Source organism: Balaenoptera ricei, chromosome 8, assembly GCF_028023285.1.
Source record: "Balaenoptera ricei isolate mBalRic1 chromosome 8, mBalRic1.hap2, whole genome shotgun sequence".
NCBI classification, from domain to species: domain Eukaryota; kingdom Metazoa; phylum Chordata; class Mammalia; order Artiodactyla; family Balaenopteridae; genus Balaenoptera; species Balaenoptera ricei.
The window spans coordinates 77,911,791-77,937,313 of record NC_082646.1 but is presented as its reverse complement, the minus strand read 5'-3'; the positions used below and the strand labels follow the sequence as shown (position 1 = coordinate 77,937,313).

At 38.6% G+C, this 25,523-nt stretch overlaps 1 protein-coding gene across 3 annotated transcripts in view; it reads right to left on the bottom strand.

Moving 5' to 3' along the window:
• NELL1 (neural EGFL like 1) overlaps nt 1-25,523 on the bottom strand; it is an 895,061-nt gene that overhangs the window by 211,802 nt on the left and 657,736 nt on the right. For all 3 annotated transcript variants that reach the window (XM_059929597.1, XM_059929598.1, XM_059929599.1), the window contains one exon: nt 10,722-10,817. In XM_059929597.1, the coding sequence (XP_059785580.1) occupies nt 10,722-10,817 (96 nt within the window). The remainder of the gene's footprint in view (nt 1-10,721; nt 10,818-25,523) is intronic.

Below are 25,523 nucleotides of genomic sequence, written 5' to 3'. Positions count from 1 at the left end.
AGAAAGGGGAGAGGAAGTAAGTAAACATGCTATTAAATGTAATCCATTTTATGAAAGGGAAAACCAAGTTGATACGGAGCACACAGGAAGGGACTTACCGTTAACTAGGAAGTCTGAAAAATATTTTTGAAGAAAAGCTTAAGTTAAAATCTAAGTAAGATAACAAGGGAAGATGGGGGCTGGATATGGTGGGAGGAAGAAGGAAGGTGGGGAAGGAGAAGCAAAGAGTTCCAGGTAGAGCAAATACCCTGGGCGGAGACCTGCAGTAAGAAGATCATTGCTTTGGCTGCATAGCGCAGGGAGATCAGCTCGGTGCTTTGTGACCACCTAGAGGGGTGGGATAGGGAGGGTGGGAGGGAGGGAGACACAAGAGGGAAGAGATATGGGAACATATGTATATGTATAACTGATTCACTTTGTTATAAAGCAGAAACTAACACACCATTGTAAACCAATTATACTCCAATAAAGATGTTAAAAAAAAAAAAAAAAAGAAAAGAAGATCATTGCTTTGAGAAAATGTAAAAAAGTTCAGTTTGGGAAAAATTCAAGTTATTGATTATAACTTGAAATGGGGAAGGGACTCAGAGAGAGTCCAGGTTGGAGTTTACACTAAGGGCACTGGAAACCATTTCAGGTTTTTTAGCAGGAAAATGATTTGATTGCATTTGCATTTTATAGGGATTATGTTGGCTGCAATTCAGCAGAAAGAACAGTTTTTTGTGTGCGGAAAGAGCAGGACTTGGGACCTGGAGATTTGCCTTTTGCTATCATTCCAAGCAAAACCCAAATGACAGTGGTTTAGACTAGGCAGTAGGATGGAGAAAAAATAGATTGTGGTGACTGATCGAATGGGAATGTGAGGGAGAAGAAAACAGCAAGGATAACTCTGATTACATATGATCTAAAAATACCAGGGATGAAAATGTGTGATTGACAACAATAATTTTCTCATTCTTCCCAAGATATGTCATGACGACAGTATCGTGGCTTTGGAGACTAACACAAAAACTAAAAGAGATTCTTATTAAAGTATCCATTTATTCAACACATGTTTTGGGCAGCTGCTATGTGCCAGGTGTTGCCCTGGTCCCTGGAAACACAGTGACAATAAGATAAAAAAACTCTTGCCCTCATGGAGTTTATATCCTGGCTGGGCAGTTGGACGAGACAAAACAGCATTATCATATCAGAGAGTGATACGGGCTCTGATGACCATAAAAGAGTGACAAGCAGGAAGAGATATGTTATTTTAGTTAGGGGGTGAAGGTCTTCCTGAGGAGGTAACACTTGAGCAGAAACCTAAATGACATGAGGGAGCTGACCATGAAAATATCTGGGGGAAGAACATTCCAAGCCACCAAACAGTAAGGAAAACATGACTGGAAAACAAGGTATTCAAGTGAGGGGGAGCACAGTGAACAGTGAGGACAGAGAAGGAACAGGGAGTGGGGCCCAGAGCATGAAGAGTCATGTTGACCACTGTAACGACTTTGACTTTTATTGACTGAAAATGGAGAGCCATGGAGGGTTTGGAGCAGAGAAGTGTCTGCATCTAACCTAGTTTTTAGCAATGTCCCCTTGACTACCATGCTAAAAAGAGATGATAGTTGAGTTGTACAACAGTGGATGGGAGATGAGTTAGGAGGCTTTGGCCATAATCTAGATTAAAGATGATGATGTCATGCACAGGAGTGGTAGTGGTGGAGATTATACAATGTTTGGGTTCCAAATATATCTTAAAGGCAGAGCAAGGATTTGGATGTGCTGTGCAAAAGAAGGAAGTCAAGGACAATTTCAAGGTCTTGATCCAGAGAATGGGAAAGGGTAGATTTCATCATCAGCTGGAATGGGGAAGACGGTGGGAGGAATATTTTGAGAGGGAGCAGATCATGAGGATTCTAGATAATTAGAGACCCTCAATAACCAATCTTTTCCATTATAGGCACACCTTGTTATATCGTGCTTTGCTTTATTGTGCTTGGCAGACATTATGTTCTTTACAAATTGAGGGTTTGTGGCAACCTTGTATCAAGCAAGTCTATTGGGACCTTTCTTCCAACAGCATTTGCTCACTTCCTGTCTCTGTGCCACATTTTGGTAATTCTCACAATATTTCAAACTGTTTCATTACTGTTACATTTGTTACAGTGATCTGTGATCAGTGATTTTTTTCCTTTAAATTTTTTTTATTGAAGTATAGTTGATTTATAATGTGCTAATGCAGGGATTTTTGATGTTACTACTACAACTCACTGAAGGCTCAGATGATAGCATTTTTGAGTAATAAGTATTTTTTAATTAAGGTATATACAGTGTTTTTTTGAGACATAATGCTACTGCATACTTAAAAGACTACAGTATAGTGTAAACATAACTTCTATACGCAAAAAACCAAAAAATTTGTGTGACTTGCTTTATTGTGACAATCGCTTCATTGCAGTGGTCTGGAACTGAACCTGCAGTATCTCCGAGGTACGCTTGTATTTTAATTAATATCAGATATTGGTGATCAACATGTAAGCCTGTATGTGTGTTACAGGCAGAAAGAACATTACAGGCAAAAGCTCCGAGATTTGAAAAAATAAGGTGCATTTCAGTGACCAGAGTAGTTTAGAATGGGCTGGGATTTAAGATGTATGTGGAGGAGGAGGAGGAGATAAAGCTGGAGAGGTAGGCAGAGGTCCAATCAGGGAGGTCTTTAGATATCACGCTATGGAAGATGGACTTTATCTTGTAAGCACTGAGGAGGTACTGAAAGGTTTTCTTAGCAAGATTAATAAAATAATTTTCCAGAATCTCCCCTTATGGACTCAGTCTTCTTGGCTAAAATTGTTGCCTCCCATAGATAACTTCAAGGTCTCTATTAAACTGGAGAATGCTTTAAAACCACATTAGCCCACCAAGCCTGAAACTTCTTATCTTTTCAACCACCACCAAAATGAATGCATAGATATTGCTATTTGATTCATCATATTTTGGACCCAAGCGATCATCTTCAGGCAACTACCTTTTCTAATCAGTGGATCCTATTAGGAGAGAGTGATGCAAATTGCAAGAGTTTACATTCTTTTTCGGCCAAGCTATTGGCTTCAATTAGGCTTTTTCCACATGATCTACAGTGCATTAAATATACTTGGATAGAAAGAATCCTTGGATACTAGTTACTAGGGAAAATTTGTAATTTCTGGGCTCCAGTCGGTCATATTTTTACAGAAGCCTGGATTTCCTTTCTGTTCAGCCATTGTGCTTCAAGTTACAGGGGTGTTTGTATTTCCCAGGGCAGAGGATTAAAAATGAGCCTATGAACACAACTCCTGACTTTCACAGTTCAGTAGTATGAGCTTGCCTGGTGGGGAGGAAGAACCGCTTGTCATCTAAATAGTCAGGAATTATTTTCTGCATTACTAACTAGACTAGGTAATCCCTAATAGCTTTCATGTATTTGATGAGGAATGCCAATCCATTAAAAAGATTGGTGCCCTTTACTTTGCTTCCTGGAAAGCATGCTGACAAAGCTACTGGAAATACACAAAATTTCTATACTATACTCTTCTTATTAATGGCATTCTTGTTAATGGCCTTTCTCTCCTCCATCCCCAATATAATATATTTTTACTTCGGTGTCTTTAAAATTAGATTTCAACTGGAGCCATTACAACTTGTGATCTTTAAAATGAAAAGACTGGATCATGTGAAATTTAGGGTCCTTGTGTATACCCATTCATTTATTCATTTACCAAATATTTGTTGAATTCAAACATAATAGGATATTAAAACTGGACTTTTCCTATGTTAGAGTTCTGATACATAATAATGTTATGCTTCAAAGCTGTATGCTAGACTACCTTTATAACACTTTCAAAAATCAGCTGTGCCTACATTAACCGTTAACCACCCTCCAGCTCTGTAAACAAACACCTAGAATTTTAGTAAGGGATGGTGATGAGGCCAAAAGTGAGAACTTGGTTAGAGAGAGAGATTTGGCATGCTTCCAGTTCCAGGTCATCCCTTCTTTTCTTTTTGCACGAAAGAGGGGGAAGAACATCCTCTCTAAACTCATCCCAGGGTGACAGTCTTCAAGCACATCTAGAAATGTCCCCTGGATGGTTAGGGACAAAGCAAATTATATTTGACTTGTGCCCTAAGAGCCTAAAGGTTAATGCCTGGGTCTGGCACTGCCTCGGTCACATAGCAGAGGAAAAAAAAAAAAAAAAAAAAAAAAAAGACCACATTAAGAGAGGGCTGCACTTGGACTGAAGGAGGGGAAAAGTGTCTGCTTTATTGGAATCCTACAAAAGAGCATCAGAGCGTCACCCTAATCTTATGTTAATCTTGCAGAGCAAAGGAGCCACAACAGAGAAGGGGCCTTTCACAAGCTCAGAGCTACAGAAGATAAAAGGATCGTCATGTCAAGGGAACTTCATCTGGAAGTAATTCATGATCAAAGGCCCTTACCAAAACACCTCACAAAGGAAGAACCAGCAACTGCACATCGCCCATCCAGAGGGCCTCAACACTAGAAACCCACTGTACTGGTTACGTGAGATCTTATTCTCTTTCCCATAAAATTATCTCACCCAGGATAAGATTCCTGACACCTATGAATTTTAAAATACAATATTGAAAGAAGAAAAGAGAAAGTGTCCACATCTCCTCACTGCAGGCTTCTCAGGCTGTGGCAGGCTGGTGAGTGGAATATATGCCAGGAACTCTACCAAATGTCTTAGGCTATTTCATATAATCTCACAATAATAATATGCAATAAGTAATATTGATATCCCTTTTTTAGTGGCAAACTGAAGCTTAGAAACATTATGTATAGCTGATCTAATCTCATAGATTCTGGTAAATAGTGGAACCCAACTGAGACTGACCTAGAATGACATCAGAGGGTGTGTTCTTACTCTTATTTTGTTTATTCTCTTCTCACCTTAGGTGCAACAAAGATGTTGAAAGGAATATATAAATCAATGCCCATCATCAAGTAGGAGAGTATGGTTTATTACCCACAGAAGAACATAATTTATTTAGCCTTGCATATAATCTGTTAGATTTAATTGCCCTTGAACACAGGTAATACATCAAGAAGCAACAGGTTATTGGAAAGTGTGTAAAATTTGGATTCAGTCATGCATGGGTTAGAACCACAACTCCACTACTGACTGGCTGAGTAACACTTATACACATCCTCATATATGTTCCCTAGGGTGGGGCTAGCTGCCTCACAAGAAATAACAAATGCAAAAGGTTGGCACTCATAATCCATGGGTAGTGGGCTGATGCAAGTTTCACTTCACAGAGGCTAAATAATTCATGGCAGATCTAGTAGCAGAACACAGGTCTCTGTCCTTCCGTCTAGAAGTCTTTACACTATCCCAGGCTGCCTCTTTATAGTCCAAATCGCTGTTTGTGAACAGAAGGCATAGCTCCCTACAGTTGTATTGAAATGACTTGAAAACTTGCTCTGTACCAAGGAGATGAGAATGAAAAATGGTTTCAGGTATTTTTCCAGATGTCTGAAACCTGGCAAAATGGTGAGCCTGGCAGGACCATGGACAGGGTTTTGAAATTGCTTCAAAGAGATCTGAGAGTTCAGTGACAACTCCATTTTGGAGCCACGGAGAAGTGTGTCAGATCTTTAGCTCAATTTCTCCATCACGGCTGAAAAAATAAAGTTGAGCGGGTGGAATTGAGAAGAGGAGGGGAACGAGATACTATAGGTTCAGCAGCTGAACCCAAGGCTGAGCTGCTTTAAACATGAATGATCTCAGTGCTGGTGGGTTTGGGCTCCTCCCATCCTCCAGCGCAATGCCTCTCCTCTGCCATTCTCTATTTCTGGAAAGAACCAGTGCAAGGAATAGTTCCTCAAACAAATTTATACTCATCTGACTTTAATGAAAATTTTAAGAGTATCTGCATCTCTCCTTTTTTGGTGGGTTCAACTGGATGGGCAACTCAGAGAAACCTCAACTCTGAGTACTTCCCTTTTGTATGATGCCACAAAAATCCTGCTTAGTCTTTCCTGGGCACCTGTTAGCTACACAACAATAGCAGCAACATTAATAATAGAAGCTGCCATTTACTGAGCATGCACCATGTGTCAGACAACCTGAGAAAGCTCATGCTAAGAAAAGTTAAATAACTCTCCTAACTGCTGTGAATTTGCACTCATTCTCCTCCCAAATGCCCTCCCCAGAGTCCTGTTACACCTGGCAAGGAAATATTCTCTTCTCCATTTAGATAATGGAGCTACTATCCACCCTTGTAAAGACTCTTAAAAAAATTTTCTCCATAACAGAGGTAAGCAGAGATGTAGCAAATAGAACACTGGTAGAGCTCCATCAAAATTGGGGCAAGATTTAAAATTTGGAAAAATAGACAAGTTCTTTCTTCTGACCATTCTTTTTACTTGGTGGATGGACAATATACTCAGGGTAAACTACTACCCTCTGCCTATATATCTACAACGCCCTGAAGCACAGGGAAAAGAATAGAATAAATTATCCTGCAAAAAGTCGTTTCCCTTCAGGAAAGGTTAAAAGGCCCCCAGTCACTGAGAAAAATGAAGTCCCTTTCATGAATTTTAAATTCTTTTTATGTTAAGCTTTTAAAAAATCATTTCTTATTACAAATATAATTTATATTTATTGTAGAAAAATTAGAAATTTCGGATAAGCAAATTAGAAAAAAATAACTAGAAATTATACTGTGAATGGACAATGCTGTTCAACTTTTTTGCTATTTATTGATTACCCAGAAATAGAAACAGACTCACAGGTACAGAGAACAAACTAGTGGTTCCCCACGGGGAGAGGGCTGGGGGAGGGGCAAGATAGGTGAAGGGGATTTAGAGGTACAAACCACTAGATATAAAATAAATAAGTTACAAAAACATAATGTACAACACAGGGAATAGAGTCAATATTTTATAATAACTTTGTATGGAGTATAGTCTATTAATATGTCAAACTACTAGGTTGCACACCTGAAGCTAATATAATATTGTTAAGTCAACTATACTTTAACAAAGAAAGAATGTTCTAATTACAGTAAACCCAAAGTACTTCTAGAACTCCTGAAGAGATGCTTTAAAAATGATTTTCTGTCTCCTAAAAATGCTTATATTTTATATTTAGAAATATATTTATATAAATATTATATATTTATATTTTAATATTATTAGACAGATAGATATATAAATTTTAAAAAGCCTGCTTAAAATGCTGTTAAACATCCTACAGTGCACAGGACAGCCCTCTGCAACAAAGAATTATCTGTCCAAAATGTCAACAGTGTCAAGGTTAAGAAACCCTTCATTAGACAAGCTTGCTACCTTATATTTAATCTCACTTGTTGCTTGCAAATTTGCTTAATGCTAAGTAGAAAACATTCACTTCTTAGAGGATGATACTATGCTATTTTATGGTAAGTAATATATCTCTGGATTTAGTGTAACTCTTTGATTTTATATTTGAAAAGTCTCTAGGATGACTCGTATTGTTTCATTTTGTTTTGTATTTGGCTCCTTTACATCAGTGTAGCATGATATCCTTTTAGCTCTCTAGGATTACATAGAGATTTCACTGGCGGACCTTTTCTATCCTAAGAGTAACACACCTACTCTTCTTACTGGCTCTTCACTCACCTCTCTCTTTACACATCTCCATGTTAGATATGAAACCAAATCAAAGCTAAGGGCGCAGAGAAGGAACAAAGGGTAAGAGAAGAGCCAACATAATACGTTGTCCAGAAACCAAGGGAGGTAAAATGTTTGCTTATCTTGAGTAGGGTTATGAAAAGTGTACATTTACTAAAATCTTATCAATATAAAATAAATGCAGAGTTGTTCATCTCTGTGTTACACATCAAACGTGAGTGGAATTTTCAACTTCATTATATTTCAGATAGGCATTTTCTTTTTCAGTGATTTAGCTGAATATACTTGAATTCTGAAAGGCTATCACAAGCCATGAATAAAACTAGTAACGGGGGGCAGGGGTCGGGGGCAAAAGAAACATTTTTCAAACTAAATGTAAGTGGATTCTATATAGCTCAAATGGGACCATTTAATTGGTCCTAAAATTAAAACCAAATAAAACATTTCATGTAACCATGCCATTAGACAGTCACAGTGCATTTGTATTTCTCCTTTACACCTTGTGTCTCAAGGCATCTAGCATTGCTATTCAATGTCAAGTGGAATTACTTAATGTTTATTGCTAACAGTGAGCACGACAAAATAATTCTGACAAGATATGACACAGGTTTTTAGTGTTCGTCCTATAACTCACCTAGATCCCTTGCACACAAGCGATTGGAAATACATGTACTTTACACTATCCATAAAAAAATCTCATAGAATTAGAATATTGGCCAATATTAAATGGAATGGTTTTGCTACAAATGGAGGATAACATCACATACAGAGAAACCTTATTTTATTCTATTTTTTTTTACCTTATAGCAACTGTATAAGTTTTCAAGAGTAAGTAATTCTCAATCTCCACTTTAATATTTATCTAGGAACCAATGACCTGCCAATGTCTGTCTTACTTTTGCCTCCGGTCTTGATTTTCTCCTTTATCTCTCTTTTTCCTGTTCCACATTATGGACCAGAATGTAAGCACCGATTCAATCAGCCACTTATTGAGCAGAGCAAAGGAAAGAGGTCAAATCAGCAAGCCATCAGAAACCAAAACTAATTCTTCCTGGGCTGCCACTGACTCAGGCCCTGGTCTAAGATCAATGCTCTCCTCCAATTCTTTATGATGCAAAAAAGAATAAGAACTTTACAGTAGATGCTCTGGTTAAATATCACTATGACTATATAAAAATGACTGGTTTATAACAAGCAACCCGAGGTGCTTGGTGAAAGTGCAGGCTCACAGACTCTCCCCCAGATGTTCTGATTCACCAGGAGCCCAGATTTTACAGGAAGTTCATCATTATCCCCTTGAAACACATGCAAGGGTTTAAAATGTAGTTTGTGGAATACAAGTTGAGTTTTATTCTCAGTTCTAATACTGGCTCTGTAGCATTGCAGAAGTTACTTAATCTACCCAAGCTTTAGTCTGCCATCTATAAAATGAGCGTAATAATATCTATCTCTTTTGTTTGTTCTTAATATTAAAATAATCATTTAAAAGTTCTCGTGCATAATTAGTACATGATAAATGGTATATCATGAGTAATATTAGAATCCCTCATCATCAGCAATATCATCATCACCATTCTGTCTCCATTAATTCCTGTATTCTAATTTTAGGGAAACATAGCAGTTTTGGAGGAAATAATGAGAAACCTTTAGATTTTTTTTTTTTCATTTTAGAAAACCTAATTAAAATCAAATGTACTGCAATACAGTTATGTGTGCTAAGTTACTTTGTTTTTGACAAGAATCCTTCAGTTCCATGCGATAATTCTCTCACGCTGCTCAGAGGCGGAACTTGGCTCTTTATATGTCTTTTTTTTTTTTAAAGACAAACCAAGTAATTATTATTTAATAAATGTGATCTGATTTGTTGATAATATCACAAAATATGGAAACAATGATGCTCATTGTTGATTTCCTTGTTGAATAATTTATGTAGTTAAATTTTGACATGCTCTTAAAAGGATCAGGCTGTCTTATAAATACACAGGCAGTGCCATGTACTATGTCAAACAAGTTGGGGTATAATAAACAGGCTCATTTAAAAAATTTATTATTTAAATTCAGAAACCTTTAACGTGAAGGCAAGGAAGCAAGAGCTTTGCTTAGATCTTCGGCATTAGATGAAAACATGCTCCCCCTCATCTAATAATAGGGATAAGGACTAAAGTATCATATTTCCATTTTGCTATGCTCTACTATGAGATGTGTCAAGTGTGACATGCCAGACCCAGAAACACATAATACCGTGATTTTAACCTAATGAAACTCATAGGAAAATACAATGAAATACTCAGCTTTACATGGCATACACCTCTTGTTTGCACTGATACGTACACTGCCACTTTGGCACTGAATGTCAATTTCATTCACACACAGGTAGGAGGACTTCTCCAATTAATAAAAGAGCTAGATTTCACCAAAGAGTGCCCAGTGTAGACACTACATTTACTGCAAATAGAAAGCTGTACGTAATGGAAACTTACCAATACTAACTGGCTTATATTATCAGGTCCATGAATGATAATGTTCCTAATAAACCAATATTATAATAAAATCCCAAGCACACCGATAAACCTGCTGCTGGGGTTATTTAATGTGCTTTTACACAAGGAGCATGCGGTTCTAATTTAGATTCCGTGGATGCAGCAGATTGTTATAACTCCAGTGGTTGCCTGTGACGCTCCCCAATAGAGGATTAAGTGGAGCAGGTCAGTTTGTCAGGCTTTATCTCTAATTAGCACTAAAAATGCACACTGCAAACGGAGGCAGAGAGAAGACTAGACCTTGCTAAATTAGACACGGTAGAGGGAGGGCAAATGAAGCTCTGTTTTCAGAAGGAGGATGCCTATTACACAGTAATCAAAAGGTACCCAATTTGAGGAGAGCCACATCCACCATCAAGACATAATGTATTAAGTCAACCCGCAGTACTATAGCTCCAGAGAAAGAGCCTCCATTCTCTCTGAAGCCTAGTCTCTCTCTCTCTCTCTCTAACACCAACACACACACACACACACACACACACACACACACACACACACACACACACACCAGACGAGGTTACCTTTCTCGCAGTGGCTTCCTGTGAATCCAGAAGGACAGACACATTTGTTAGGAGCCAAGCACGTTCCACCATATCTGCAGCCCTCTTCGCAGAATGCTGTCACGAAAAGAGAAGGGATTTCTCTTAGATAAAATGGCAATAAGGAAATTCATGGTAAATAGCATGGGCATTGAAACAATTCTTTCATCGTTGCACAGGGAATACATATCTATGTTGACATATTTAAAAGTCACGATATACAAAAAGAAAGAAATGAAATAATACCTATTTCACTGGTTACATCAGGTCAATTGAAATGATGGATATAAAGTATTTGGTGCTAAATGGTAGCTAGTATGAAGAGCTCTTACAGTTGCTATTAGTATGATTATTGATATACTTGAAATCGAAGAATCAATTGAGGAACTAGAAAGGACAGGGTTAGGATAAAGGCAAAGGCATTTAAAATACTCACTGTTTTGTAGATACTCTTTGTTACTAAGCATTTTTATTACAATAAAAACATTTTTACATTTTTTTTAAAGATTTTCGGTAGTCAAAGCAATTTTTAAGAACATAATAAATTTAACTAAGTGCTTACTTTTGAATATTTAAGATGTTTCCAACATTTCTATAATAAAAACAATGCCTTGTCCTTATAGAAAAAATGCTTAACACATCTCAAATTATTCCTTTAGGGAAAGTGCCTCAATGTAAAAATCCTATTTCAAAGGGTATAGACTTGATAAAGCTTTTTGATAAACATTACAAGGTCATCCTAAGGCCATCTCAGCACTACCCTGCTAGCCTTGGATTAGTTCCCCTTATTACACACTAGCAGAGCATATTTCCATGCCCCTTTCCTTTGCAGTTTTAGATATAAATGTTCATTTATGCATAATTGATTACCATCTCCTCTTCCATCCATTGGACTGCAAGACCTATCAAGGCAAGTACTATGATTATTTTTGCTCCCCGTGGTACCACAGTCTCAGAATCTGAGGCCACAGTAGATGTTCAAAAAATATTTGCTGAATGAATTAGTCTATATTCTGCAGGTTGTTCTGACAGGACAACACTTGTTCTCACAACTGTGCAATACTTCCATCTGAGTAAGTTATTATCAAACCCTGCTGGATAACCAATAATTTTGTGTTCTTAACCTGCAAAATTTCTCATTAATGAAGATGACTGCAACTTGTTAACGCAGAATTTCTTTTATTCACATGAGAGCTCGGTGAGCAAATGTTTTGATTTTTAATTGCAGTTGGAAAATGTCACCCTGGAAAAATGCCATGGTTATGTTTTGCCATCATCACATAAATAATATGGGTCTAACTTTAAACAGCTCCATTATGTCTTTAGATAGTTGAATGCTAGTTCAAGTAAATAGAACTTCTCACAATATTGTCATTTTCCACATCATTTGATGTCTCTTGGATGATTTAACATTCTGTAGTTTAGCAATTAATTGTGAGCTCCTCTGTTTCTGCCAGAGGATATATAGTGTATATCTTGGTATTCGAATACCATTTCCTATTTCCAGCATCTCAGTACCCTGAGACTAAGAAAAAAAAGGTTTAGACAATATCTGCCTTGGTATGTTCATCAGAAACCAAATACATATAAATATATGTATACAAATGTATGTGAAATCTCTTGTCCCCCCAAATCACACATTGTGGGCTCTGGTGACATACATTTCAAGTAAGATATTTAGAGTAGAGCTCTACATCAAAGCTAATAACAGAACAAGAAAAATTTTTTGCAAGCTAAAAATGACAGATGGAAATCTGGTAAAGAAAAGTTTCAAGTGGCACCCAAAGAAGGCAGGGGCTTGGAAGCAGGAAGCTCAGTCTGGGTTTCTTTGTGGCACAAACAGCACTTGATCCAGATCTGTGTACACACATGCGCGTGCATGCACGCACACACACACACATCAGCAGACATGGTTAGGAGACTTGGTGTTGTTTTATAATACATGTGTGCTCTTGATTTACTCACCTCTTAAACAGAAATGGTAATAGATTTTGTGAAGAAAGCATATGTTTGTGATGTTCTAAAAATGTGCAGATAGAATAAATAGGGTGCCATAAGGATAAAATGAGTCAATATTTGTAAGGGACTTAAAATAGTGTTTGGCACATAGTGTTAAGTATTTCGTAAATAAAATTAATTGGTTATGACTGTGAAACTTGTACAAATTGTCTAATATGCAGACAGCATAAACCCATCCTATAAGGTGTTCAGCTTCACCAGGATGGGTTTAAGGCAACCCTTGTTCTTTGTGCTTGATTTAGTTTCTCAAAAGAGTAGTAGTAGCCCTTATCATCAAATATCAGATAGGTGTTACTGTTTCCAAATAAAAATGGTGAAATGGGGACTCAGAAATCAAGTGCCCCCTGTAAGCTGCACAGATGATAAGCAGCAGAGCCAAGATTCAAACAAAGACTTCTTTGGCTTCAAAGTCTTACCTCCTCTTTATAAGATACAGTGCAGATTCACCTGCAATCTGGCATTCGCATAGGCAGGTTTATCCCCTTTTTGAATAGTCTCATAAGGGCTAAGGGAACTGACTACAAATTGGAAGAAAAAAATATCTCCCAAATTGCACACATTGCATTCAAGAAGGGGTGTAGGGTGTTGTGCAAGTTCATGCACCTATAACCTAAACTCCATTTTTGTCAGTTTTTAGTCACATTTCACCCAATTGCACATACTGCTTTGATTGGAACTTATCTGGAATAAAGAAGAAATTCACTGCCTACTTGAACCTTAGGTAATATGCCAAAAATTTCAAAAAACACAAAAGCAAATTAAAAAGGAGCATGTCATCCAAAACTTAAGCTACTCTGGAGAAATCAAGATCAGTGCAAGTTTTCTTTGAAACCTCATAAAACATCAAAACACACTATTGTATCCTAGTCTAAAAATTGTGCACAGATTATGTATATCTGGATAGGCCCTTCTGGATCAACTATGAACCCAGCATTTCTTCTGGTACTCATAGGACCTATAATTTGCACAGCATTACTTAGTTGATGGCATAACCAAAACAAGAAGCCAGGTCACCTACTATGCCTCTTTCTAGCTTATGAGAAGACAGGATGGTAGAAATCACATGGTCCAAATCCTTGCTCTGTATTTATTAGCTGTGTGACCTAAGCAAATAATTTCACTCCTCTGGACCTCAGTTTTCTCAAGAGCAAAGCAATAATGATAATAATGAAAACACCATGCTGTGCAGGTTAAATTAAACTACCAACGTAAACCACCCAGCACAGGGCACTGCAAGTGGAATAAGCTTAAGAACTGGATGTGACTATCTTAACTTACCACCAGGCCTTTGCTTTTCCAAATACCAGTACTATAACGCACCAGTTCCTCATCTAGATTCTGGAGATGCAACAGTGAAAAGATCCCCGTGCTATGGCACTTATTCTTTAGTAATGCTACCTGTCACTCCTTCCTTGACTTGGTGACCCAGTAGTATCATGTGGTTTGTCATGGGACTTGGAATCATAGCTCCTTTGCAAACTCAGAAAAACTCAGGCATCATGGGTGTGTCACTCCTTTGTCGACCACTTTCTAGATTCCAAAGTATGGTTTGTAGACCGCAGATATTCAATGAGATTACAAACTTGAATCTGTCATTATAATGTCATTTGTTATTAACTGCTACCCTGGGGGTGATATTGGATCAGATCAACTCTAAAATGGTATGCTTCTATTTTTGAAAGGACTCTTCCTACTGTGCAATAAAATAAATTAAAAAATTCAAAACTGAGGGAGTTTATCCAAAGAAAGACTACTTTTTATATTTAAAAAATTCTGAGCATGTGAAACAAAACTTGGACTTTAAGGGGAACAGAATGAGAAAGTGGGTTTGCAGATGCCAGGTTTGTGGATGTCCAGTATTATCACCATGTGCTCAATTTGACAAAAACAGTTTTACACTAATAAAAAAAAGTAATAGCCCTCCAAGTTCTAAACACTTGGTATGATCCTCTTAAAGTATAACTGGCATATATTTAGTTCCTAGGGACACCCTGTATTCTGAAAAAATAAGGAAACATACAAGTTTCAACACCATCTGGTAGAAGTAAACCCTTTTCCCTCCCTCCTGGTTTCCTTGAGAAAGCATTTTCCTTAAGCTCATTTCTGCCCCCTCTTTGCCAGCTTTGCTCATTCTGTCCCTGGGGAGGTACAGAGATTTATTCTATTGGTAAATTTGGAAACATTATATATCAGGATGATGTTCCTTGGGTGGGAGAAACAGGAGAATGGGCTGAGAAAAACTATCATTAGGAGTGAGTAATATTTACATTTCTAGTTTTATTTTGGACAGTGAGTTAGTAGGTGTGAATTTCATTATTAAAAATAACTATCAAGATATCAAAATAAATAAAAGCTGGCCACCATGGACCAATGGTTACAAGGTGTCATAAACCGAAGATTATAATTAATTTGATTATATGCACCTAAATTCCAAAGGGGGGAGAAAATATTTAACATCTGGTCATGCTCAGTAAAACTCCATGCCTACCTCGCTTCTCTCTTGGGAGTGAGATGTCTTCAGATGGTATCAATTTTCCTTACTTCCCTGATGATGCCTTCCTCCCTGGGATTCAGTGGGTAAGCTGGTCTTATTCTGTGTTTATTCTTAGCAAACCAGCTTGACTTACAGACTTAAACTCATGTTCTCCAATCCAGCTCTGTCAATAATAAAGGTGAGATCACCCCCCTCCACCATGCCTGCTTTTTGGTTTATTCCTCACCTTGTTCAGAACATAATATTTATCAAAGATTCCCTCAAACATTTTGGTTGTTACAAGATGGCAGGTAGGGTCAGGGTGCTACTGGCATTTGGTGGGTAGAGGACAGAGATGTTGCTAAATATCCTACAATGCACAAGACAACCTTGCATAGCAAAAAATGTACCTGGCCCAGAACATCAGTAGTGTTGCAGGTGACAAACTCCACTCCGACTTTACACAATTAAGTCTATGGGGTACCTCCATGAGTAAAATTAGGTTATTTTAATCCCTTTTTGCATCCTCCCAAAGTCTCCCCCCAAGAGTGTAACATATAAAGGTAAGAGTGAAAACCATCCAGATAGCTATTCTGATATATAAAACGAAACATCCAGATGTCTGCAATTCTCACTTTTCATATCATTCTGGTCTCAAGCACACACTATACTGCATAACTTAATATTTAATTATTGGCCCCTAAATCATCTTCACTCCTATCACTTACTATTTGTGTTTGTATCTGCAGCTCTGCTAGCCTTTTGCACTCTTCTTTTCAACAGTATTAATAATAATGACAACAATAGTGACAGTAAATTCCATTTATTGAAGACCTATTAAGTACCTTATAGACCTAATATTCCATTTCATCTTTACAGCAATGCTGTGCGTTTCTCACGCTATTCTCCTTTTCAGATGAGAAAGCGAGCTTAGAGAAGTAAGGTAAGTTATCAAAGGTCGCACCACTACTAAGTGGCATCCTGGGTTTCAAGCTCAGCGTCCTAACAACATCACTCAGCAGTCTCCATTTAGGGATTAGCCACCTACTATGTGTAGATAATGTGCTGAGTGCTGAGAAGTCTAAAAGGAGACATGAAAATTGTCTCCATGCCCAAGAAGCTCACAATCGAGTAGCAGAGAATGGCACATATAAAACCAAGCACATTCAAATGTGATCTATGCCCCTGTAGCAGTATGAATAAAGTACTGAGAGAACGTGGAGAAGAACGTGATTAACTGTGCCTGGTGCACCCGGGCAAAGCTTTGCAACAGAGCTGGCATTTGAGCTGGGCCTGGAAGAAGGAACGGGATTTTTGCCAGGGGGAGAAGCACAGGAAAAGAGACAGTTCAGGTCATGGTTTTGTCCTGCAGAAAGGTAACAAATAAATGAAGAAAATGAACAGGTGTTGATAACTCACATCAAGGTTAGGGACTGAACATTAGAACAGAACACAGTAAGCCATGTGGGGAAGCAGGAGCGTTTTACAATCTGTGAGCCATCCTCTCCGTCAACCCGTCTCTCATCCACTTTCCAGATTTGTTACTTACCTTAAGGTACAATAGTGTCTTGCCTGGGTATCTGCATATAGACTTTTCCATTTTTCTATCCATTATTCTAGTTGGTTTAAAACAGTGCTTTGCTGGTCTTTTTTAGTACACTATATAGTTAGAAATAAGTTTTACATCAGAAACCCCATACGTACACACATAGACAACCAGAAGTATAAAATGTACTCTTAGTATGTGTAATGCATTCTGATATTTTCTATCATATTGCCTTGCATTATACTGTATTGTATTGCCTTCCATATATGGTATTGTATTATATTCTGTTGTATGTAATTTATAAATACAGCTATGAATCAATGACTTGCTTTCCCAACCCACTAAAACTGCAGTTTAAACCATGTACTTGTTTCATACATTCTTGGTGATAGCCATATTTTTCTAGTCCATAGCATTTTGTGACAGGATGGGGGCATAGAGTCACTTTTAGATTAACCTTGAAATCTTCACACTGAGACGTTGGTTTTAGCTCTAGAAAGACTGAAAAGATAAGAAAATGTCTACAAGTGTTATTTTCTATGGATGTAGTTACAACTGAGATCACATGGCCTGCAAAGTTGAAGTATTTGCTCACTAGGCCTTTAGAGATAATCTGTTACAAAAGATGAACTAGACAGGAGTGGCATAGCTTGAAGGGAGACATCCTTCTGCATTTGGGAGGTGCTATATATGTGTTTCTATAACTGGACTATGAGATTCTCAAGGGCCATGGTCATGTTTATTGCAACTCTGCCTTCCTCTATATCATCCTGAACTCTGGCGACACTGAACCCATATTTCTTGGTAGAGTAATTTAATTATATAGAGAAAATAAAAAGTTTGAGAAGACAGTCTTGTGTACAAGCTAACTATATTGTGAAATTTGAGATAAACATTTGATCAAGTCAGATCATTCCAGCTTTCCAAATTTATCAGTCATCTACTGTGTGCTTGACACCAGATACTCTAAAAAGATATGATCCCTGTTTTCCAGGATCTGGGATTCTAACACAATGGTTTTCCCTGAGGACAATATCCCCCCCAGGCGATATTTGGAAATGTCTGGAGACATTTTTAGTTGTTACAGCTGGAGGAATGCTACTGGCGGGTAGAAATCAGGGATACTGTTAAACATCTTACGTGCACAGGGCAGCCTCACAACAAAGAATTATCCAGCTCCAAATGTCAGTATGATGAAAGTTGACAGAAGACAGTCCCTTAATTTAGTAATTAATAAATACTTATTGAGTACCCTCTGTACCAAGGATTATTCTGAGAACCAGGGCTCAGACAGATAAAAACATGTCAACATATGGGTTTATATTCTAGGGGGAAGATACAGAATAACAAAATAAGCATGTCAGTGACATCACAAATGAGATGATGACAAGTGTTACGGCCCAAAATAGAGCAGACCAGGGGGATATGAAGTATGCCAGTAGGGAAGGTTGTAATTGAATAGGGTAATCACGGAAGGCCCTAAGACAGTGGCATTTGGGAGAAGACCCAAAGAGGAGAAAGAGTGTTCCAAGCAGAGGATACCACAAGTGCAAAGGCCCTAAGGAGCAGATTGTGAGGATCGCATAATGCTTTACAGATCCCAGCAGTACACAAAACCAAGAGGAGGTAGAAAGAAGGAAAGGGTTGTTTCTGCCTGGAAGGTCAAGAATGGCTCCAAAGAAGAGCTGCTGCCTCAGCTGAATCAGAAAAATCAATAAGAAACCATCAGGCAGCTTGGGGCCAAGGGTGTTCAAGTCAGGAGGAAGGAACAGCGTCTGCAAAGGTATAGAGGCATGGAGCACGACTGGGTAGAGCTAAAAGAGGCTTCAGCTGCCTGGAAGAGGGGCTGTGAGGAAGGAGGAGTCGGGGGGGGGGATTAGCTGGGATTTTATGAACGCAGGATTTGTGCTACTTCACAGACGGGCCACTTCTGCTCTGCCTGTCTCACCAGATACCCACTGGTCTTATGAAGGATTTAGGACTGCCAATATTATCTTATTTTTCCCCAATTCACTTTCATTCAGAACAAGAGTGGTCTCTTTCTTAGGGAGGCAGAATCAAAATGTTGAATATGAATTCGTTTTTATGATTTTAAAATCTCTGAAATGTAGAACTGGAAGAATCATATAGAAGGGAGAGCAATTCAACAGGAAATTACTAAGAACTTGGGAATGAGGGATGTTCAGTCCTGACCATGTGCCCCTGGGGGGTGGGGTCAATCACGGACACATCACCCAAACAACCGGGGCGCCTCGGTAAGTCTTCAGGACCACCTATGGCTCAGTGAGCGGTTAAGAGCGTGACTCTGGAAAGAGAGACCTGGGTTCCAGTCATGGTTCCAGCCCTTATTAGCTGGTTGATTTCTTTTCCTAGCTTTACTGAGATACAATTGACATATGACATTGTGTAAGTTTAAAGTGTACAACATGCTGGTTTGATACGTTTATATATTGCAAAATGATTACCATTGTGATTATTTTTGGAAAGTTCCTTCATCTCCTTGAGCATCAAACTTCTTTCTTTCTTTTTAATTTTTATTTTTTTATTGAAGTATAGTTGATTTACAATGTTGTGTTAGTTTCAGGTGTAAAATGATTCAACTATATACATATATATGTATATACATATATATATATATTCTTTTTCACATTCTTTCCCCTTATAGGTCATTATGAAATATTGAATGCAGTTCTCTGTGCTACACAGTAGGTCCTTGCTGCTTATCTATTTTATATATAGTAATGTGTATATGTTAATCCCAAACCCTTAATTTATCCCTCCCCCCCTTTCCCCTTTGGTAACATAAATTTGTTCTCTATGTCTGTAGGTCTACTTTTGCTTTGTATTTAAAGAAAAAAAAAAAGATACAAATGAACTTATATTCATACTCCTTACCTGTATAACTAAGTCACTAAGAGAACCTACATCATACTGATATTACCGGGCTTAAGTAAGATAGTGCAGGTAAAGTACTTGACATAATGTCCACACATCGTAAGCGCTCAGTAAATGTCAGTTCTTTTAAAATCTGTCAATCTCTTTCTCTCTAGGTTAAAGAGAAGTAGATGACTTGCTCAAGAGAAAGTTAATTAGGAAGCAGAGACAAAGAATTCCAGGCTCTGGGATTCTAAAACAGCATCAGGTATCTGAGAAATGATGCCAAATTTACCCAATGGGAGAAAACTAGTTTGGGGATTTAGAATGTGGGGAGGGAAGGAGAGAAGGTAGAAATAAGGGATGAGAGAAGGATGAAAGCATAAAAAGAATAGAGGAATGAAAGAGAATTAACTTAGCAAGCAGATCCTGCAGCAAACACTGCTCACCGCACCCACACTCTGTAATGCCTAACACAGACAGACACCTAGGTTGTCAGATGAGAGGCTTTCAGAAATGGGCACCACGGGTGCTGATCTCACATCTGCCATTTTCTAGCTGTGTGACCTGGGGCTGATCTAGAAATATCAATGAACTTTATTTCCCTCATGACAAAATTGAAAGAAAAATAGCACCCTCATTACATGGTTGTTATGAGGAATAAAGGTCAAATACTTAGTCCCAGGTACTCAAAAGATTTTAATTATTATTATTAGTTACATACTTATATCCACAGTGGGGAAACCCATTTGAGGACAAATACACTGACGTGGGGAACCGAGGGTAAATGAAACCCTAATTCACAGGGCTATCAGGCTACATTTGTATTTTGTTGAAAATGTACTACTTTTCAGTTCCATGCTTGAAGGTCCCGACCAATGAATCCAGAGTTAGAATTATTAATTATTATGTTGTAGAATGCAAAGGAATTCCAAAGAGCGCTGCTTGCAGGTGGACTCAATACATATATTTGACCTTTCCTTGGCTGCCTTCAAAGTCAAAACCCAGGGTCCTCTTAAGTGAGCTGGTCTGATTAATGGCTGCTTTCATGTTCATACACACCCACCGGGCCTCTAGCCTTCACCACCGCCTGGTTATCTGTATTGTCTAGATGTTTAGCTATATCTCATCTACAACATGAGCTACCCTCATTCTTCAGCCAGCGTTCCTTTTGAAATATTTAAGCTCAAATCCCTCTAAATGCATTTCTAATTTATAGGCAGTGTGGTACAGGTAAAAAGAACACAGCCCCTGGAATCAGAGAAACCTGGATTAAATCACTAGCTGTGTGACCTTCGGCTAAATTACTCACCTTCTCTGAGCCTCTGTGGGCCCACTTGTGAAATGAAGACATAAATACCTCTTCATCAAATTTGTTTCAAAGTTAAATGACAATATAAACATGAAAGCAAGTGGCACAGAGCCTGATACATTGCCTTCCTCTCCAGATTTGTCCCTTGCCACTTTCACTGGCTGCCTTACCCCCCAGGCACAGTTCCCCACACAGGCTGAGCTTGCTTTTGTGGGTTAGCCCACATGATGCTGCCTATGAAGAGAGTAAGCAAGATGTTGTGGCTACTATTTCCTGAGGGTGTTATAAAGGAGTTTTCATGGCGTCCAACTTTCTGCCCAGCTGGGGAGCTGCTCCCAGCTCAAGACTCTCAGCTGGAAGGGAATCCGCTCATGCAGAGAATTTTTAAATATCTCCTCTATACCCACAGTGTGCAGAGACTGTTCATTCTTTTCAGGGTACTGTGATCCCAGCAAGGAAATGACAGGTACAGAGTACCAGGTTAGAGGGACAGAAAGACAAGATGGGGCATCTCACAGCCCAGCCAGCATTTGCAAAGTACACAGGAGAGAAGCAGAGCCTCCCTCAGAAGCCATTTGATAACATTTGGGCCTCAAGGACTATATTCTTTCCTTGGATAATTGTAAGAAGTAAAAAGGGAGTTCAGGTTAAAAAAAAAAAAAAAAGTACTTGGCAACCCCAATTTTTTGTTTGCTCATTTGTTTTTTCAGTGAGAAGGAACATGGAATGAATATCAGAACCCACTGCAGGCCTCGGTCATCTCTTTTCTATAATATTACACTTGAAATTTATTTGTTTTTTAAAATAAAGCGTGGGTTTCGAAATTCCTATCAAACATTTTCATTTCTTTTATAAAGTTCACAGTTAAAAAAAAAATCTAAGAATCGTTGATCCATGCATTCAAAAACCAGCAGTTGAAATCTTACTACGCACCAAGTACTCTGCTAGTCAGTTAACATATAACAATGATCAGAGCAGACAATGTCTCTGATTTTATGATGCTTACCTTTTAGTGGGGGAAAAACAAGCAAACAAGTAAAAGTACAAAAATTCAGATAATAATAAGTGTTATGGGGAAAACTAAAGCAGAGTAAGGGAGATAAGTGTTAGGAGAGGGGTTAATACCTACGTAGGGTAGTCATAAAGGCCTAATAAATTGACATTTGAACAGACACATAAAGGATGAGAGAGCAGACCATGCAGACAAGGGAGTGAGATGTGTTCTGGGCAAAGGGAACCGCTCAGTGCCAAGGTCCTGGCACAGGCCCTTACCCAGCACCTTCAGGCACGGCAAGCAGGCCAGGTGAGGCAGGGGCTGAGTCACAGGAGAGGGCAGCAGAAAGCTCATGGAATCGAACTTCTCTTAGCATCTTTAGGACACTTAAGGACTTTGGTTTTTTGCTCTGAATGAAATAGCCGTTGGAATGTTTTGTGCTACAGAGTGACATAATGTCACTTAGGTTTTAACAGGATCTTTCTGGCTGTTGTGTTGAGGAAAAATAGACCATGGGGTGGAACAGGCAATAATAAAAGCAAACAGACCACTTATAAAGCTATTACAATAATTCAGATGAGAAACTGATGGTCCCCTAAACCAGTGTGATAGAAGTGGAGGCGTGAGAAGAGTCAACAGCTCCCCCAATAATCTATGGACCAGGTAGACTCCGCAGAGTAGAGGCAAGAACTTTGTCCAAAGGAAACAAACTGGGTAAGTAACATGTCTCTTGCCTTTCTTCTACAGAGTTATGAATTAGGGAGGCTTTTTCTCTGGCGAAAAAATGGACTACGCTTACATGTATTATTTCTGCCTGGAATTCTTTTCCCCATCGGTAAATTGGTTAATTCCTCCTTGGCCTCCAATCTACAGCTGAAATGTCTCCTGAACTGGGAAGCATTTTATGTTGGATGACCCTCTTTCACCCCAGGCCTGCAGTCTAGGTTAAAGGCCTGTATTAGTTTCCTAAAGCTGCTGTAAGAAGGTACCACTGACTGGTGAGTTAACACAGACAAAAAATATTACTCTCTCTCTGTCTGAAATCAAGGTTTCGGTGGGGTTCGTGCCTTCTGGAGGCTGTGGGGGGAACATGCCCCATGCCTTTCTCCCAGCTTCTCTGGCTGCCAACAGTTCTTGGCATTCCCTGGCTTGTAGCTTCCTAAATACAATCTCTACTTTCATCTTTCTATGGCCTTCCCCAGGGGGGCTCTGTCTCAAATCTCCCTCTCATTTCTCTTATAATGACACAAGTCATTAGATTTAGGGCCCCTGCTAAATCCAGGATGATATCACCTCAAGTTCCTTAACTAGATCTTCAAAGACCCTATTTCCAAATAAGGTCACATTTACAGGTATTGGGGGTTAGGACATGGACATATATTTGGGGGGGTCACTATTTAATGCACTATAAGGCCCCTCCTGTATTCCTCCAGAGACATTACATCACTTATCATACTCTCCTAGCTGTCTTCTTACCAGTGTGTCTGGCCTAAGAGATTTGAGCTTTTCAAGTATGCACATCATGTCTTTCATCCCTCTGTCTCCAGTTCCACACCCAGTTCTTGGCACATAATACATAATCAATCGCTCCTTATTGAATAAATTAATTACAAATCACAGAGTAGACTTCTAAAACCAGCAAAAGATTTAGCTGAATGTCACTAGGCACTTTAAACTTCCTGTTAGCATTGGAGAAGATACTCAGGTGGCTTCTATTGGCCTGTTACAAGTGCTTTGGTTTCTATTTTCTTCTTCAACAGAACAGAATATACAGTATAAATGAAATTTTATACCTATGCATTGGGCAATGGAGAAGAAAAATTCTTAATCGTAAGAACAATACTAGTGGCTTTCGAACTTTTAAATAAAATCTACCTCAATAGTTAAATCATTTCCTCTTCTTTCACTAACCATTCATGGTGTTGGTATTTACCATTTGCTATTTTTCAAAAGAGGAATCAGGAACTTCCAACATCCAGAATGATACCATATCCAAAATTATACCCAAGAAATTACTGGAATGGAGAACAATGTCAAAGCAGTAAGCACAAGAGAAAACATCTAGGTAACCAAATGAAGTGAATGAGATTATCGTCCAAAAGGGTGTTTTGATTGTATCTCAAATTAGGAAAAAAAAGGAATTGATGATCATTAGATATAAAATCGGAGAACCTGAGAAGCAGTAGATAGGAAAGACATGGAAGGAAGAGAAGTAGAGATTGGCTACAGCAACAGAAGCCATGTCAAAGATTAAAAGCAAGGAGTTGAGGACTTAGGACATTTCTTAAGATGAAGATGAAAAGAGCATATGGAGAGAGGGGATAGAGGGGGTTCCAGTCTCTCAGACTAGGAGAATCCTGAGATGACAGTAGCAACCTCCTGGGCATGACGGCAGAGATGCCTTACTGTCTATCAGATTTATAAATTCTACAGACTATGTCAAGGCAACTGATGAAAGAACTAAGTCTTACTTATTTCAAGAGCTGCAGAGTAAACAGTAATGCTTACAGTCTAGCAGATTGTGAGACATTAAATAAAAGGCCAAATCACTTCACGTTCATTTTTTCAGTTTCATAGGACATTACTATAATCAGTAATACTGAGACAGAGCCATACTGAGGACACATTGACCAACTGAGGGCCTTAGTCTGATGCTTGATTATTTCTAAATGTTGTAGACAAAGAAACTAAAACATATAGAGGTTAAGTAACTTACCCCCAAATCATCCACATAGTAAATGGCTTATGAGTAGGGTTTAGAAAGATAAATAGGAGTTTTCTAAGTAAGTAAGATGGCACCAGATATTTTAACAGGGTGAACTGAGGGACAGGCCTTTTAGTGTGTGTAGTGAACGTTTTCTGTTTTTGCCTGTTCAGCATTCACTCCCCATTAACAGTAACACAATGTGTTGTTTTATTTCAGGAATCTCTCTTATCCCTACTCTCAGTTTGTGTGGATTGGGTTGAACTCATTGCATGTCCCAATTCTAAGTATGGAAATATATAATTAAGCCAATTCAAAAAAAAAAGACCATTTTCTTGATGCTATCATAGTGTTGGAGGTGGTAGGAAATACTCTCATTCCAATGGAATTGCTTAGCTAATATAAGTCTGGAACTGCCAGTGGTCACCTTTCCTTTCACTTGAGAGAATCGGCCTAAGAAAGAAATCTAACACAGAAAAATTCAGACTGAAGGAAAGGGAAAAGAGAGACAGACGTCTTCCTTATACTCATTTGGAAATACTGAGTCCAGCAGTGCCTGATCTATCCCTGGATTGTTAGTTTCAGGAGCCAATAAATTCCCTGGTATGTTTAAGCCAGTTTGAGTTGGGGTTGCATCGCTTCCAGCTGAAATATTTTTTACTAAAACAGCAAAAAAAAAAAAGAGGCTTCCTTATGCTGGGAACTTCAATTAATTCAGCATGGGTGGAACCGAAAATGCTAAGAAAAAAGGGGCAGGAGATGAGGCTGGAGACAGAAGCAGACTGTGAGTGCAAGTGGGTAAGAGCTGATATGATGTGAAGGTGCCTGTGACTGCTAGGACCAGCGGTACAGACCTCACAGT